The sequence below is a fragment of the Hippocampus bargibanti genome, linkage group LG02 (assembly GCF_051943395.1).
Source record: "Hippocampus bargibanti isolate YZ-2025 linkage group LG02, ASM5194339v1, whole genome shotgun sequence".
In the NCBI taxonomy this organism is placed as follows: domain Eukaryota; kingdom Metazoa; phylum Chordata; class Actinopteri; order Syngnathiformes; family Syngnathidae; genus Hippocampus; species Hippocampus bargibanti.
In genome coordinates, this window is record NC_142735.1 from 9,897,091 (window position 1) to 9,916,398 (window position 19,308).

At 42.0% G+C, this 19,308-nt stretch overlaps 1 protein-coding gene across 1 annotated transcript; it reads right to left on the reverse strand.

Moving 5' to 3' along the window:
- Positions 1–11,620: 11,620 nt before the first annotated feature.
- LOC148901507 (uncharacterized) lies at positions 11,621–18,802 on the reverse strand. Its single transcript, XM_089017075.1, has 5 exons — positions 18,532–18,802; positions 18,291–18,455; positions 18,127–18,226; positions 13,330–13,460; positions 11,621–13,009 (listed from the first exon to the last, which is right to left on the reverse strand). Exons 1-5 carry the CDS (start codon positions 18,577–18,579, stop codon positions 12,725–12,727), a joined length of 729 nt encoding a protein of 242 aa, XP_088873201.1. The 5' UTR covers positions 18,580–18,802; the 3' UTR covers positions 11,621–12,724.
- Between the last annotated feature and the right edge of the window lie 506 nt (positions 18,803–19,308).

The following is a 19,308-nucleotide window of genomic DNA, read 5'->3' on the forward strand; positions in this document are numbered from 1 at the left end:
ATATATATATATATATATATACACACACACACAGTGTGCAAACACACATCATTTTACAAACGTGTCTCATTTGCCAAATCACGATTTACAGACTGTTCAAATGGCAGATATTTTGTGTGATTAAAAAATAAAAAAAGACCAAATATATCATTTTAAAACTAACGCGCACCACACACTCAATATGAAATTATATGCTTGCCCAAGTGTGCACAGCCTCTTGTTTTCGTAATCACTCAGAGATTTCCGTGTTGAAATTTAAAACGACAGTACTGTTATTGTAAATTACATTTAATTTCTCTCCCGTTATTTAGAGTGATCGCATGCGTGCTGTATTACACTTGTGAGTCTATTGTGCAATAATGCTTTGTGCTGACTGGCTGGAGTGTACCCATAAAGCAGAGGAAAAGGTGTCATTCATAGTGTATTATAATTCATGTTTAACATCCTTGACCATTTGAAACTAAACGATAAAATAAACAAAAATCACAGTTGCTTCTGTTCATAAGTTCATTGAAGACAAAGGCTTTTGTGACTTGTGACAGTTTTTCTCACAAGAATTGACTGTTATTTGTGAGAAATGGAATCCCAATGTAATGACAATGTAATGAGTCCATAACAAAATACAGAACATATTTGGGCAGCTTTAAGATACCCTTAGCATCTTCGCACAAAGCTAACTACAGTGTATTTTGAATTAGGAACAATAAAAGCATGTTGGCTGTATGTGCAAGATAGGGTGTAGCAAAATTGTTTTAGGGATCTGTTGCTTTGTACTGTGCATGTGCACAAAGTCCAAAGGCAGTTGGAATGTTCATTAATATTAGCCAAGGTCAAGCTTAATAAAGTATTTTGGTCCAACATTCCAATGCAATTCTTGTGATGTGTCAACCTCATGTATCAGGAGGGATCGTAAAAGGCCCGAGAATGCCAGACAGAATCAAAACTATCACTATACTATCACATCACAGCAAAATACGGAACTTAAAGAATCTGTGTGTTAATAATGATCATGGTTTTGTGTGCGTTTATGGAATCGAGTTGAGTGACTAATGCACATAATAGTTTATTTTAGATTCAATATTTGTCGTACTTCTCTTCGTTTACCGTACTCTATGTCCTTTCAATTGTAAATGTTGTTCCTTGGTCATAATAAAAGTACGTATATTTATTCTATGTATAACTGTTGCTTTTTAGATCTTTGCAGAGATAATCAATGAGAGTGGAACAGAGTAAATTTCCATTAGTAGGTTTTTCGATGAGAAGGTTTCTTCAGCCGTCATCTGTACAAATTTGAAGGTTTCGGACGTTTCGCCTCCTATCCAAGAGGCTTCGTCAGCGAACTAAAGTCTGAATTATTGGTTTCATTCCCTATTCTTTCTTTCTGACATTTGTTGAATGACCACTGAGGGTACCCACAGATAGTGAGTGCTCGCCTGATATGTTTTGACTCCTTTTCTCTACCTTCAATGCTAGTTGGTATTAGTTTAGCCCTATTCTGGAGGGTTCTGATAACTCCTAATTTGTGTTGTAAAGGGTGGTTAGAGTCAAACAGTAAGTATTGGTCAGTGTGCGTAGCCTTCCTAAAGACTTCTGTTTTTAGCGCTCTGACAGACAAAACATATCAGGCGAGCACTCACTAACTGTGGGTACCCTCAGTGGTCATTCAACAAATGTCAGAAAGAAAGAATAGGGAATGAAACCAATACTTCTCAAGATACAAAAAGGAGAGGAGCAGCAGTACCTACATTGCAGGAGTTTCTAAAAAATTACAAAGAGTCCTTTGGCAACACAAAATTCCTACGTATTTCAACCGATAAACACGTTAAGGCAAAAATTAGTGCATCCAAAAGATAGGCCACCAAATGAAAAACAAAGTAATGTAGTTTATTCCATACATTGTAAGAATGAAAATTGTAAAGAGCAGTACATTGGGGAGACTCAACAAATTCTCAAAAAAAGACTTTATCAACATCGCAGGGATAATATAAGTGGACCTCAATCGGCAGTACATTTGCACCTAAAAGCTAGCAACCACTCATTTGACGACAATGAGGTTAAAACCTTAGCGAAAGAACATAGATGGTTTGAAAGGGGGTAAAAGAAGCGATTCTTATAAAACAACAAAATCCTTCATTAAACCGGTCTGGTGGGGTGAGGTTCAATTTGGATCGTTCATACAATAGCCTGCTTAGGCAAAACAGGTTAGGCAACATTTGTAATGCTGATGAGGTGATACCGGTGGGAGTCATTAGTCAGGAATGTAGGAACAATCAGTGGGGCCGCAGGGAGTGGTCCTCTGCTCCCCCCAACCTGAGCGTAGGGACCTATCATAGCTATGTCCGGCGCCGCCATGGCTGGACATTAGGGATATATAAATAGGGCCGATACGACCAGTCAGACTTTAGTTCGCTGACGAAGCCTCTTGGATAGGAGGCGAAACGTCCGAAACCTTCAAATTTGTACAGATGACGGCTGAAGAAACCTTCTCATCGATCGACCACTCCTGTACGACTGAGAGCTTACACAGACGTATTTGTGGGTTTTGAATTTTACCCCATATCAGCTTTATTTCTGTCAGCAATCAAACATCAAAGTGGGAGAATTTGCAAGGTCTCCCCAAATGCAAACATTGCGATCCTGGAAATAATGACAAATTGGATGGCAGACCATTTTAAAGCTTAGTGTATTCAGAAAACAAACAGGCATGAGCCGTGTTTCAATGCATGAATATGATGAACCACATTGACGATGAGTGTGGCCGTTTTTACAATACCAGTAAAAATTCAACATGATGCATAAAATAACAAAAAAAGTGATGTGCCAACTTATTTGCACACAGCTTGCTTCTTATTAAAATGTCTCTAATTTGAGTTCATATCCGATTGTATACAACCAAAATGGGAAAATAAAACAGACCCCAAATAATATCAGACAAAGAATGTGCAGCATGGATATTTTTTTTGAACCCCCAGGTAAAATGGAGTTTATAATAGCATGCCAAAAATGTACTTTGTATCTTTCATTTTGTAAGATAAGACAAGAATACCTGATCTGTGTGTTAAATGGAATATATTATTTTCTATATTTTTGTCTTCTGTGTGTAAAGTCACTACCAAAATAAAACAACAGTTCTAATTTAACATAGACATTGTCTGATGCTTTCATCAAAAAGCACAAGAAATGCAACCAAATGTGAATAAATATTATATATTATATAAATATTATATATACACACTTATACAACAAATTGGTCATCGATGATAACTCACAATATTATTTGTGTCAACATGGAATATTTGTTTTGTTAAATTCTCAGTTAAACGAGAGAATGACTGGAGGACCAACCACTACATTCGGCTGAAGTTGATCAGAAAACAGAGCGTACCAGACACACTGAAGGTTGTGTTAAGAGTCTCAGAGTAGAATCTTCATTTTGAGGCAAATGAATGCTGATGTGGGTGAATCCAAAGAATCACATCACACAGAATGACAGCAAATATGTTCACAATGTACTATGCTAGTGACCTCATCCCTGTTTTTGCCCCAGTTCACCTAATTGTCCATTGACTTCGTCGACCTCTCACTCAACTGAAACTGGGGCGTAGAGTTCGACAGGTAACTTGCAGGCAAATACAAATGGATTTCCACCTGACAATTTCCACCTGATTTATGGTCCCTCGATTTTTATCCACAGATGTGGAACATAAGAACAGGAATACATTTATTTAATGTACAGTCCTGCTCTGAACACTGCGTTCTGGGAGTTCACACCTGTAACCTAAATGGACAAAAGTGTCAGAACCCATCACGTTATTATTCCTTTCTTTATAGTACATTTAAATTCTTCATCTTGTCATGATATTTTAGAGAACTCCATGATTCCGACTGGCGGGGGGAACAAAGACAACAAAGCATGACGTTTTTTATTGCATGTGGAAAAACGTTGCGATGAACCACATGAGACATTTTAAGTCTGTCATATCAGTGACCTCTGACTTCATGCTGAAGCCTATGACAACAGCCTTTGGGCAGCAGGCGGGTGAACATTGAACTCGATGCCAGCCAATCAAATGACACACAGAGACGAATAACAATTCGCATTCACAATCACACCTCAATACAATCTTGAGATTTCAGTCACCAAGCATGTTTAGGGAATGTGGGAGGAAACCGGAGGACCCGGGGAAAACTCACACACGCAGGGGGTCAATTATACATACAAAACCCACACAGGGAGGCCAGAGCCAGAACACGAACGACTGCACCTCAACGCACCCAGCTGTCAAATTCATAAAGATCGCAGACGACACCACAGTCATCGGTCTCATCAAAGACGGCGACGAGTCTGCGTACCGACAACAAGTGGAGCAGCTGGAGCTCTGGTGCAGCCGTCACAACCTGGAGCTGAACACGCTGAAGACAGTTGAGATGATCGTGGACTTCAGGAAACATCCATCACCACAGCTACCCCTCACACTATCCAACTGCCTTGTGTCAACCGTTGAGACCTTCAAGTTCCTGGGAATCACAGTCTCCCAGGACATGAAGTGGGAGGTGAACACCAACTCTATCCTGAAAAAGGCCCAACAGAGAATGTACTTCCTGAGGCTGCTAAAGAAGCATGGCCTGCCACAGTAGGTGCTGCAACATTTCTACACGGCTGTCATCGAATCCATCCTGTGTTCTTCCATCACCGTTAGGTTCGGGGCCGCCACAAAAATGGACAAAATCCGACTTCAACGGACAGTTAGGACGGCGGAAAAAATCATTGGCACCGCCCTACCCACTCTCGAGGACTTGCACACTGCAAGAATCCAAACTAGGGCGCGGAAAATCCTACTGGACCCTCCGCACCCTGCCCACCACCTTTTCCAGCTACTCCCCTCAGGCAGGCGCTACCGATCCATGCGCACCAAATCCAGCAGACATTTAAAGAGCTTCTTCCCCCAAGTCATTAACTCTTTGAACTCTTTGAACTCTTTCAACAGTAGCCAAAATGGAACTGTATAGTGCCACTTAGCAGTTTTTTTTTGACAACGATACTAGTGCAGCGTGTTCTACCGGAAACAAATTCCTTGTGTGTTCTACATACTTGGCAATAAAGATGATTCTGATTCTGATTCTGAATCCTGCGCCTCTGCACTATGAGGAAGACATGTTAACCAGGAGACTGACATGCCGCCCAACCTCCCTTGTGTTCTTTTTAAATAAGATCAAACTTTCACACGGGCACTGTGCAATCTCTTTTGGGAAATTTTCCCAGAATTTAGAAAAGTTATTACCCGACGCCTACCCTAAGAACTTCTTCAAAAGTTGCTAATATACTGCAGGGACAGCGGGGTGACAGCAAGACTGATTCTGCAATACTTTTTTGAATTTTCTGGAAATGAACATTTCTCTAATCGTGGTCCACTGTCCTCGGAGGAGGACTGCCCCCTCTGTCAGAGCAATCTGAGTTCACTTTAGGTTGGCAAGACAGACATTCTTCCAGAATAATTATTTCTTTCGATAAAGCTTTTCATTTGGCCTCACTCGGAATAATCATTATGCATTCATATGACATCTTCAGTGCAGTTATATGAAGCATATTTAAAATTGCCTAGTATATATACAATTCTGTTACACTTAACATAGCCAATGAAGGGTCTGACACGGTCACTCCCTAAATCAACTACCGGTAATTCTACATACAGTTGTTGCATATCAATAATACATCCATTTTTTTCACCAATGCCATTCTTTTTGAACAGATTGCAGTCATGTGGACAATTTGACTTTCAGATTACATTTTACAAAATTTAATGGTAGATTAACAGTGATACAGATGTTTGTTCTGATTGTTCCATCAACTTCTGTATCCTATTGAATGAATAGGACTGTGGTTCTTTAATATAGTACAGCCCATAGTGCAGGCCTTAGACTACACGTTATTCAGCATATGAAATATTCACTAGATTTTCTTCGTAATGCATTTGAACATGTGCACATGCTGTATTATTTGTCATCGTAATGTAAAGTGCTGCTTTCCCATTTACAACAATTTGGGCGGTCGTTGCGCTATACGATAGTGGCACCACGCACCTTGCGCACCATTAACTTTATAAAATATTAACAAAGCACCAGCAAATGCTGCAAATGCGACAAGATTATTTGTGAAGATGAATGATTTCAGAAATTGTAAAAACATGCAAATAACAACGCTATGTATCACACATGAGTGAGTACTTTCTGGAGTTTGATCAATTATTGCTTTGAAGCTGAGCTCATTTGTGGTCAGAAACATGGCCTTTTATCACATTTTACCAGTGACGTGCGGTGAGGTTCATGGCTGGTGAGGCACTGACGTCATCAATGACGTCACCGCTCGTCTCTACTTAGTATTTGAACGGTAAATGTGAAAATTCAGCGATTTTGAAAAAAAAAAACGGTGAAGTTAAATGGACAAGAACTTTAAAGTACAAATCACTAAATACATCTAACTGTTTAATTTATTTTTTCATTTGATATTTCCATGACAGCTTTCCATGATGACAGGTGAGGCACTGCCTCACCTGCCTCCACTGACTGCACGTCACTGCATTTTACATATTCAAAAACTAACAAATACAAGCTTCCAGGGCCATTACATTAGGCATGACAATAAATCAGCACTGAGAAAATGGATGAAGCTTAAAAGCCATGCATGCATGTCTTGGAAGAATAATTCTAACAGATGGGTATCAATGTCGGGCGGCCATGTAGTCGATTGCGACAGCGATTGGCTGGCAACCAATTCAGGGTGTCCCCCGCCTCGTGCCCGAAGACAGCTGAGATAGGCTCCAGCACCCCCCGCGACCCTAATGAGGAATAAGCGGTCCGGAAAATGGATGGATGGATGGGTATCAATGTCATCAATGTCATTAACATTGCAAGCTCCCCGAGAGGAGGTGTTGTCTCTGCTGTAGGCACCTTCAAGTGGCTGGTTTGCATATGTTGTTGATTTGTGCTCTGTTTGTTTTGGATGCTAGTCGTGAAAGAGGGTGTTGTGTCGTGTGACAGCATGGTATAATGGCAGGAAAGGGAGGCTACAACCTTGAGAACCCCCCATAAACAACCACTGTCGACCAGACTGCGCACAGTGTGAGGGGTGTGTGATAGCAGATTGTGTGTCAATTGGTCAGACTGCTGGACACAGTGTAAAACTGATGTCAACATCATGAGGTTCAAAGCTTTCAAAACAAAACAGCGCTTTAGGAGGCAATGAAGTTTCAATTATAATTCAAGACCAACACACTATTATGTAGATGATTGTAGGTAGATGATTGTTTTCATTAACTAATAAACTCGCCTAGGAATATTTCTGTTTTCTGTTTGTTGGTTTGCTTGAGTGCTTGTTCGCATTCAAAATCCCATTACTTCGAACAATATAAAACTCTTGAAACGTAAAAGAGAGCAGTGAATGGGCCAATGTATCTTCATCATCATCTATAAACAAGATTTCCAGACTATGTTGCATTGAGGTTTGGTCTCATGGCTATACGTCTGTTTAAGCACTCAGTCGTACAGGAGTGGTCCATCGATGAAAAGGTTTCTTCAGCCGTCATCTGTACTTTTTTGAAGGTGTCGGACGTTTCGCTTCTTATCCAAGATAGTTCGCTGAAGAAGCATCTTGGATAAGAAGCGAAACCTCCAACACCTTCAAAAAAGTACAGATGACGGCTGAAGAAACCTTTTCATTGGGTCTCATGGCTATGCTTGACTGGGATACATGAATCAACAAATCATGTCATGAGTCAACAAATCATGTCATGCACCCCTCTTTAAGAACAATATTGTATGTTCTCTGAAGAGCCATTAACTTCTATTATAGATAAGTATATAATAGCCTTATAATTACTGAGTCGTCACATTATGCACTTCATGTACTATCAAGTGCCATATATACATTTTTTATGCATTCAGTACGTGTCGTTGTAGAAGCCCCTTTAATTAATTATTCTACTATATGTAAGCAGGAACAAGGTTGAATGAACGGAGGTTGGTTAACCAAAGTTCGGGGGTTTGCTAGTAATTAAGGGAACATTAAGAAGAACTTATTGTGGGACTCTAATGTAATGTTATTATTACTTTCAAGTGAATTTGTGTACATTCACAGCAAATTTACAGCTATACGTTGCGTTTTGTTTTGTTTTTTATTATTACATTTTAATGTACTATTAATTGTAATATCCTGTTAAATAATTACCCACTGCATGCATGTAAATGCGAACAATTACACCAGTCACTTAACAAGAACTGTAGCTACTGTAGTATATCTTTATTTATATAGTGCTTTGACAGCTGCAGCTGTAATGTATCTTACTGTGTGAAAAAAACACAACAAAAAAAACAAATAATGTACTTGTGGGGGTCTAATACAGTAACAGTTAACACTTGGTTCAGAATAACAAACTGTAATTTAATATCATAAAACCGGAATTTGTATCAAACAGATATTGATTATCAATCACCACCAATACCTTGAAATCTGCTTTTTCCAATTAAAGCATATATACAAACGTCTAGAGCCATATCAATATGTGTCAACATCATGAAGTGCAAAGAAGGCAATATAATACCCACCCGTTATCAATTTGCCCGTCTGAAATATATGCTGGAACAAGTATTTTCAGTGAGAAAAGCAGCAAGAGGGAGTGAAATGGTATTCATATTCACGGCGCATGCACTAAAAAATGAGCAGAACATCTGCATGTGCCAAAAAGTGAATTTGCCAGTCTTCAAGGACAAAGAAACTTTTGAGATTGGCTTGAGTCATCCACTCAATTTCCACATAAAAGTAATGTGATGTGACTGTGTCGAGATTGTGTGCAATGATGCCAAATCCTAAACAATATCACAGTGTAAAAACAACCTTGTCTAATATCAATTCCATCCGCCCCAGTGTGCTGAGAGACACTGCAAATCAGTCAAGTTTATGAGGTGGAGGGACAAACATATAAAACAAGACAAAAATAAAACCCATCCATGAATAAACACGCAAAAAAAATTGTAAAACCTTAAATCGTTCTCTCTGAGCAAATATTAGAAGGCACATGACCCATAATCCACAGGGATGAAGTAATCTGAGTGAATGTGCATTTGGATTATCAATCCAGAACACTCTAATCTGAAACAAGTGCTTGTGGAAATGTCACCGTGTTTCTGTGGGGAGATCCAGCAGCAATCCATCAATGATGATGGATATAAATTGTCGTTGAATTAAAAGTATTAGTTGTAACCCAACACTTTTCTGCAAATGTGTAGAGCCATATCAATATGTGTCAACATCACGAAGTGCAAAGAAGGCAATATAATACCCACCCGTTATCAATTTGCCAGTCTGAAATATATGCTGGAACAAGTATTTTCAGTGAGAAAAGCAGCAAGAGGGAGTGAAATGGTATTCATATTCACGGCGCATGCACTAAAAAATGAGCAGAACATCTGCATGTGCCAAAAATTGCTGATTGGAGCGTCTTTGAAACTTCAACGGGCACATTGGATGAATACACAGACACTGTAACATCATACATCAGTTTCTGTGAGGACATGTGTGTACCAACAAAGTCCTTCCGCTCATTCAACAACAACAAGCCATGGTTCACTCCCAAACTCAGGCAATTTAGGAAAGAGAAAGAATCCGCATTTAAAAGCGGCGATCGAGCAGTTTACAAACTCGCCCGAAACAGGCTGACGAAGGAAATTAACATCGCAAAGAAAAGTTATGCGGAGAGGCTTAACAAACAGTTCCCCGCTAACGACTCTGCATCGGTGTGGAATGGCCTGAAAGCAATAACAAATTATCGTTTACCTTCCCCCCAAGCAGTGTACAACAATGGTATGGCTGATGAGTTAAATACATACTTTTGCCGATTTGAAAAGGACACCACCATTTCCCCGGTCTGCCCACCATTACCAGAAACTACCGTATCTCCGCCCTCTGCCCTACAGATCCACGAACTGGACGTTAGACGGCTCTTCAAGCAGCAGAAGATCAAGAAAGCTGCAGGACCTGACAGAGTGTCCCCCTCCTGCCTGAGAGTCTGCGCTGACCAGCTGGCTCCGGTCTTCACACAAATCTTCAACAGATCCCTGGAGCAGTGTGAAGTCCCATCCCGCTTCAAACAGTCTACTATCGTCCCAGTTCCAAAGAAACCAGCACCCTCGGGATTGAACGACTATAGACCTGTCGCTCTGACGTCTGTGGTCATGAAGTCCTTTGAACGCCTCGTGCTGAACCACCTAAAGAACATCACCGGACCTCTGCTAGATCCTCTTCAGTTTGCCTACTTGGGCAAACAGGTCTGTGGAGGATGCAGTCAACATTGGACTGCACCACATCCTCGACCACCTTGACAACACAGGAACCTACGCAAGGATCCTGTTTGTGGACTACAGCTCTGCGTTCAATACCATCATCCCAGAACTCCTCATCCCCAAACTTCTCCAGCTTGGTGTGTCCCCCACGATCTGCCAGTGGACCCTCAGCTTCCTGACAGGACGGACACAACAGGTCAGACTGGGAAATATATCATCCACAACACGAACCACGAGCACTGGAGCCCCGCAGGGATGCGTCCTCTCTCCATTGCTCTTCTCTCTCTACACAAACGACTGCACCTCAACGCACCCAGCTGTCAAATTCATAAAGTTCGCAGACGACACCACGGTCATCGGTCTCATCAAAGACGGCGAAGAGTCTGCGTACCGACAACAAGGGAAGCAGCTGGAGCTCTGGTGCAGCCGTCACAACCTGGAGCTGAACACGCTCAAGACAGTTGAGATGATCGTGGACTTCAGGAAACATCCATCACCACAGCTACCCCTCACACTATCCAACTGCCTGGTGTCAACCGTTGAGACCTTCAAGTTCCTGGGAATCACAGTCTCCCAGGACATGAAGTGGGAGGTCAACACCAACTCTATTCTGAAAAAGGCCCAACAGAGAATGTACTTCCTGAGGCTGCTAAAGACGCATGGCCTGCCACAGGAGGTGCTGCAACATTTCTACACGGCTGTCATCGAATCCATCCTGTGTTCTTCCATCACCGTTTGGTTTGGGGCCGCCACAAAAATGGACAAAATCCGACTTCAACGGACAGTTAGGACGGCGGAAAAAATCATTGGCACCGCCCTACCCACTCTCGAGGACTTGCACACTGCAAGAATCCAAACTAGGGCGCGGAAAATCCTACTGGACCCTCCGCACCCTACCCACCACCTTTTCCAGCTACTCCCCTCAGGCAGGCGCTACCGATCCATGCGCACCAAATCCAGCAGACATTTAAACAGCTTCTTCCCCCAAGCCATTAACTCTTTGAACTCTTCAACAGTAGCCAAAATGGAACTGTATAGTGCCACTTAGCAGTTTTTTTGACGACGATACTAGTGCAGCGTGTTCTACCGGAAACAAATTCCTTGTGTGTTCTACATACTTGGCAATAAAGATGATTCTGATTCTGATTCTGAACACACTGAGTTTTGATGCTTCTGAAAAACAATTTGACAAGAAAATTTGTTGAAATAATGATGCCCTAAAATGTCACAGTAGTTTCCAGAATACAACTCCTGACAATGACATAACATAGTAAATACCGGTACATTATTTGGGATATTATTTTTTATTAAATTTCAGAAATACATTATTATGACCTTACATCGACAGGATATTTACCACATTGCAACCTAAAATGACAAAACCTATGAATATTTGTGTTCGTTCACTCACCCTTTACCCATGGTCTCAATTACAGTAAATCACTTTATTCTCCTCTTTATCAAGTCTCAAATTTGACTAATTTTAATGTCAGGTTAGATGAGCCCTGGAGCAAATTATCTCCTCATCTGAAATATCCCCGTATAATTTAATGCAAAAATCAAGTTATATGGACTCATCCATTAGTGTACAATACTCCTTTGGAAAATGGATGAATGCTTCCAGCGGAAAGCTGTTCCTCTGGTCTTCATGTGATAAATCATATTGAGGTGGGTGAAGTGAAATTACATTTTCCTGTTCAATTTCTGAAATAGTCTTTCAATCAATACACTACCAGAAAATTGTATTTTATTTCCCTTAGTACGTTGTAAATTAGGGAATTCTATATACTTCACACCAAAACATTATTTAAAGATTGGAATCATTTGTTTCAAATAGAGGAAATTCCGTCACAGTGGAGGAGTGGGATTTCATATCATGTATTTTTATCTACATTTTTGTTGCCATCTTGTAGAGAAAACAAAAGTTATATAATGCCTGCGACTGTGCATCTTTAGTGAAAATAAAATTTCTTGAAATCACTTTAGGCTTTTAAATGGTTATCACTCCAACAATGTGGCGTTCTAGTGACATCCAGTGTTGATCAATAAAACTAAATACTCTCAGTACTTCACAATTATCAGGAAACATCTGTAGTTTATGAACGCTACAGTTCCATGGAAAAATAATTTTGGTTAAAAAAAGAATATTCACACATTTCAGATGTTTTTAGGCAGAGTTCAAAATTTTGAGACCAATGTGACACATCATTCCAAAAAAGAAAAACTACAGACTCTGCATAACTAAATAAATACACATTTAATAATTTTTCATTCCAAACCATGATAGCCAAAACTGATTATTTCACGACTGTATGACAAGTATGGATCACAGCCTTGACTGAGGCTGTAAATCATAATATTTTACCCCACATTTAATTTGTCTGGTAAATCACTTGCTGCTCTCTTTATCTTTGCTCTTGTCCCGCGGTATGCGGCCCATGTTATAAAACTCCTTGTTTGGCCGCATGTCAGTGAGATGGGCGAGACGGTTAGACATGGCGAAAAAGGCTGCGATGGCAGCGATATCCCATGCGTCCTCGCTGTCAAAGCCCACTTCCTCTAAGGACTTGAAGTGCTGCTCAGTGATGGTGTCTGCACGGCACACGGCCATGGCAAAGTCCAGCATGACTCGTTCTCGTGGTGGGAGTTCTGCATTCTTATAGTTGACCACCACCTGAAGGGAAAGTCAGGAAGAGCTCATGAGTACAATCTCGTGCGATCTAACACCAGCGTCAAACTAATTTTTTTGTGAAATATGCCATATGGACATTCACATGGACATCGGCCATGAAAAAAGTATGTATATTCCTGCTTCAAACACGCCTTAAAAGAAACTCATTTTGACAGAGTTGAAAAGAGAAGTATGTACAGCACTGCGTCTGACTCTGCTTCATAGAGAGTACAGTCCATTCAATTGTCTGTTTTTATGTACCACAATATAAAAATTCACGGGGACTTAAACAATAGAAATTTGGCATTTGTTACAGGTGTTACCTGGTCTGACAGGGTAGCGTTCTTTGAGTAGATGCGGTGAAGTGCACTGTGGGAAACCACACAGTAAAGACACTTGTTATGGATGCTGGTCGTCACCACAATTAGCTCACGATCTGCCTTGGTTAGCCCACCTGGAGGCCAAAAGAATCACATTTTTATATTAATCAACACAAAATGTTATTATATTAAAATCATCAGGCTGTCGAGAGTGGCAGCCTTTACAGAAGCTCTTTTTTGTTCGACTTCTTTTTCCTTTCCTCTTCATATCATAACTTTGCTGCTGTGAATTGGTAATTTCTCCATTGTGAGACAAATAAAAGTTTTCTTCTATCTATCTATCTATCTATCTATCTATCTATCTATCTATCTATCTATCTATCTATCTATCTATATTTTCCGTACCGCTTATTCCTCATTAGGGTGCGGGGGGTGCTGGAGCCTATCCCAGCTGTCTTCGGGCACGAGGCGGGGGACACCCTGAATTGGTTGCCAGCCAATCGCAGGACACAAAGAGACAAACAACAGTTCACCCTCACACTCACACCTAGGGAGAATTTGGAGTGTTCAATGAAAATGAGCACAATGACATCATCCAGTGTGGGTCCTTGGGCAAGACCCTTCACGCTAATGCCTACCTCATACAATGATGAGAGACAATAAATGGAATGACATGCCGGCTCAGACGTCGCCCGGCCAAACAAGGTCTGCGTCAGGTGCTGGGGAACCAGAGCACCCTGATGAAAAATGGGCTACTGGAACAAAGCGGAGATGGATGAGATGCGATAACATGGCTCTGTTGGAATGCTACTACTCAAGCAACCCTAGTCAGAGGGGTTACATGCGGAGAATGGGGGCTGAATGGTTACTTCGAAACCCACAGTCACGGTTGACCACGAAACAACTAGTAGCTCAGTGTTCCAATATCCACAAACGGCAATTGCTATCACAACTTGAGATTGATGAGGTACAACACAAATTCCGAGGTGAAGGGCCCCAGGCTGCCACATCACAGGAAGAGGTTCAACCAGAGATTGGGAGGCAAGCCCCAATGAATAATGAGATTGGGAAGCCAGCCCCAATAAATGAAATGCTGAGCGACCTGAGAGATAAGATCATGGCAAGAATGAAAACTGGGCAACGAAGGCACCGATTACAACGGCTATGTGAAGTACCACCTGAAAGTCTCATGGAAACTGTGAATGCAGCACTGAGAACGATCCCGACCGGAACGATCACGGAAACCAATGAGCTGATATACACCTCAGCATCAGTGATCCTAGACATGCTTGGCTACAAGAGCAACCATGACAGCCACGAGATTCATTACCCACCATGGAAAAGACGGTTAGAGGCCAAGATCAAGGCGGCTCGGAAAGATGTGAGTCAATTGACGGAGACCCAGAGAGGTGTGAAGAAAAGGCCAATACCCAAGAGGTACATGCAGATAACCATACCTGAAGCACTCGAAACTGCCAAACAAAGGCTCCAGGCCTTGGCCAGTCGCCTAAAGAGGTACACGAAAGAGAATGAGGCCAGAAGAATAAAAAGGCTGTTCGCAACACAACCTGCGAAAGTGTACGCTCAGTGGCAGGGTTCTAACAGCAGAGCAGACCCTCCAAGGCTGGAAACTGAAAGATACTGGAAAGGCATATGGGAGAAGGAGGTCGCACATAACAGCAGTGCACAATGGCTGGTGACTCTGAAAGAGGAGCACAGCAACCTCACTGAACAGAACCCAGTTCCCATCACAGCGGCAGATATACAAGGAAGAGTCTCAGGTATGAAAAACTGGACGGCACCAGGCCCGGATATGGTCCACACCTACTGGCTAAAGAAACTCACAGCTCTCCACGAGCGCCTAGCAGCACAAATGAACCAGCTGCTGATGGATGGGACTCACCCAGGATGGCTAACCGAAGGGCGAACAATCCTGATCATGAAGGATTCCTCAAAGGGTGCAGTTCCTTCCAACTATCGGCCAATAACCTGTCTCTCCACAACATGGAAGCTCATGTCAGGCATCATTGCGGCTAAGATAAGTGGACACATGGATCAATACATGAGCAAAGCACAGAAAGGCATTAGTAGAGATACTAGAGGTGCCAAACATCAGCTGCTGGTTGACAGAACAGTCGCTCAAGACTGCAGGTCCCGACATACCAACCTGTGCACAGCCTGGATTGATTACAAGAAAGCATATGACTCGATGCCACACACATGGATCAATGAATGCTTGGAGTTTTATAAGGTCAACAGGACCCTTAGAGCCTTCGTTGCAAACTCGATGAGGATGTGGAAAACCACACTTGAAGCCAATGGCAAGCCACTAACGCAAGTGTCCATCAAATGTGGCATATACCAAGGTGATGCACTCTCCCCACTGCTGTTCTGCATAGGACTGAACCCCCTCAGCCAGATAATCGCCAAGACAGGCTATGGATACCGCCTCAGAAATGGAGCTACGATCAGTCACCTCCTCTACATGGATGACATCAAGCTGTATGCTAAGAGCGAAAGGGACATAGACTCCCTGATCCACACAACCAGGATCTACAGCAGTGATATCGGAATGTCATTCGGGCTGGAGAAATGTAGTCGGATGGTGACTAAGAGGGGCAAGGTAGTTCACACTGAAGGGGTCTCACTCCCTGAAGGAACAATAGCAGACATTGAAAACAGCTACAAGTACCTCGGTATACCACAGGCCAATGGCAACCTCGAATTAGCAACAAGGAAAGCGGCTACGACCAAATACCTCCAGCGGGTGAGGCAAGTCCTCAGAAGCCAGCTCAATGGCAAGAACAAGACCCGGGCAATAAACATCTATGCCCTGCCAGTGATCAGATACCCTGCAGGAATAATAAGGTGGCCAAAGGAAGAGATTCAGACCACGGATGTTAAGACCCGAAAACTCCTCACCATGCACGGAGGGTTCCATCCCAAGTCCAGCACCCTGAGACTGTACACAAGCCGTAAGGAAGGAGGCCGGGGACTAGTGAGTGTGAGAGCCACTGTCCAGGATGAAACATCCAAGCTCCATGAATACATCAAAGAGAAGGCTCCAACGGATGATGTACTCAGAGAATGTCTCAGTCAATGGGGAACAGAGGATGAGGTGCTGGAAGAGGGACAATCATGGGAGGAAAAGCCCCTACACGGGATGTACCACCGAACCATAGCAGAAGTGGCTGATCTCAAGAAGTCCTATCAGTGGCTAGAGAGGGCTGGCCTAAAGGACAGCACAGAGGCACTCATCCTGGCTGCCCAAGAACAGGCCCTGAACACCAGAGCCATAGAGGCAAGGATATACCACACCAGACAAGACCCAAGGTGTAGGTTGTGCAAAGAGGCACCTGAGACAATCCAACACGTAACTGCAGGGTGTAAGATGCTGGCAGGGAAAGCCTACATGGAGCGCCATAACCAGGTGGCTGGCATAGTCTACCGAAACATCTGTGCGGAGTATGGACTGGAAACCCCAAGGTCAAAATGGGAAACACCTCCCAAGGTGGTGGAGAATGACCGAGCAAAAATCCTGTGGGACTTCCAGATACAGACTGACAAGATGGTAATGGCCAACCAACCAGATATCGTGGTCATAGATAAAGGGGAAAGGAAAGCCGTTGTCGTGGGTGTAGCGGTCCCGAGTGATGGAAACATCAGAAAGAAGGAACATGAGAAAATCGAGAAATACCAAGGGCTCAGAGAGGAGCTGGAGAGAGCCTGGAAGGTAAAGGTGACAGTCGTGCCTGTGGTGGTTGGAGCACTCGGGGCAGTGACCCCCAAACTCGACGAGTGGTTGCAACAGATCCCGGGAACAACATCGGATATCTCGGTCCAGAAAAGCGCAGTGCTGGGAACAGCACGGATACTGCGCAGAACCCTCAAGCTTCCTGGTAGAGGACCCGAGCTGAAATGGGGACAGACACCACCCATGGTGGGTGAGACGAGGATTTGTATATATATATATATATATATATATATATATATATATATATATATATATATATATATATATATATATATATATATATATATATATATATATACAGTAAAGTCTCGTTATATCGATATTCAAGGGAGTCCGAAAAAATATAGATATAACCGGGACTATCGATATATCCGAAATCGATAGAAATAACGATATAAGACGATATATTCGATATACTTTATATATATATATATATATATATATATATATATATATATATATATATATATATATATATATATATATATATATCTCATCTCATCTCATTTTCCGTACCGCTTATTCCTCATTAGGGTCGCGGGGGTTGCTGGAGCCTATCTCAGCTGTCTTCGGGCACGAGGCGGGGGACACCCTGAATTGGTTGCCAGCCAATCGCAGGGCACACAAAGACGTACAACAGCACTCTCACACTCACACCTAGGGACAATTTGGAGTGGTCAATCTGCCTGCCATGCATGTTTTTGGAGTGTGGGAGGAAACCGGAGGACCCGGAGAAAACCCACGCGGGTCCGGGGAGAACATGCAAACTCCACACAGGGAGGCCGGGGTGGGGCTATATATATATATATATATATATATATATATATATATATATATATATATATATATATATATATATATATATATATATATATATATATTGATGAATGAATATATGGTGCAGAATGTGTTTTTACAATACTGTATCTAAGTTTATTAAGTTATTCAATTATTTGCCTATGTGTGCACAACGCATGCCATTCGGCCATATACTCTATTTTGAGTATCGTGCATGATCTTTAATAACGAAAGAAAAGTAATCATACCTGTCTCCTTGCTCATGAGTTCATTGTAGTAAGAGAAGAAGGCTCGAAACTCCGCGGGTCTGTGAGAGAGGACTTTGAAAACGTTTGGTAAGAATCCGCCCTATAAATAAATGCGTTACAGTCATTATGTTGCAATTATATCATGGGGCGCTTTTTTTGTCTACCTTGGACTCTACTTCCTCCATAAGTTCCACTATGTCGTATGGCAAGTCTTTCTTGTAAGGAATTGGATAGCGGCTGATTGTTTCCGGAGGATCACTGGAGAAAGGTCTTGCCCCCACGGCATTCTCCTGCACTCGTTTGACCAGACAGGCCAACCGCGGAGTTTTCTAGACGCAATTCAGTACGGTTAAAAGATACACGGGAATATTAAACGTAAAGCGTATCATTTCACTCATAACTCACAAAGTGAGTGGAGACCAAAAACAATCTGCGGACGAACATATTAGCCATGAGATCCTGCTCTTATTTATGCTTAGCAAATAGAAGAAGGGAGGTTGACAAAGGCAGCTACGTTTTTTCGAAAGCAACTTTCCAGCTTGTCGCTACTCGATAGTTTGTTTACCAATATAAATACATATCAATGCAATATCCCTGTCATTCAATAACTTGGCTTCACTTCTTTTCCTCCTTGAGTCAATTGCAGTGCCGTGTAATGGGTACGCCTGCCGTTTTGCACTTCCTTCTCACAGAAAGGGGCGGTCTATTAGAAAATAAGGTACTGTATGTGTAAAGGTTTATTGTACGGAATGTTTTTCTTCTCCGTATTGTACACTATTTTACTAGATGTTAATGTAAATGGTTTACTACTTCTGTACTTCCCCATAATAAAGATTTTGAGAGGGGTGGGATTGTCGGTCGAGCCGTGCTTGATTTTTATATTTTTTTGCGCTGTATTTATTAAAATGTGCAGAATCTGTGCCACGCAGGTGTGAATTTAGTGCTATTTACTGTGCACAAAGAGAATGCAAATACCTTAGTTGGAAGAGCGTGTATTTTGAAGCATGCGCACGACAGTGCTTGTGTGCCCACAAGCCGCCGATTTATTCATCAGCAGAGCTGCAGCAAAAGGCCATCACCCCTCAATGCCATGGGATGTCCCATAAATCTCCATACATTAAAAAAATGTTTCTCCACCTTTTGATATAATATGTTCTTTGTGGGTGATTTCAATCTGTAGCT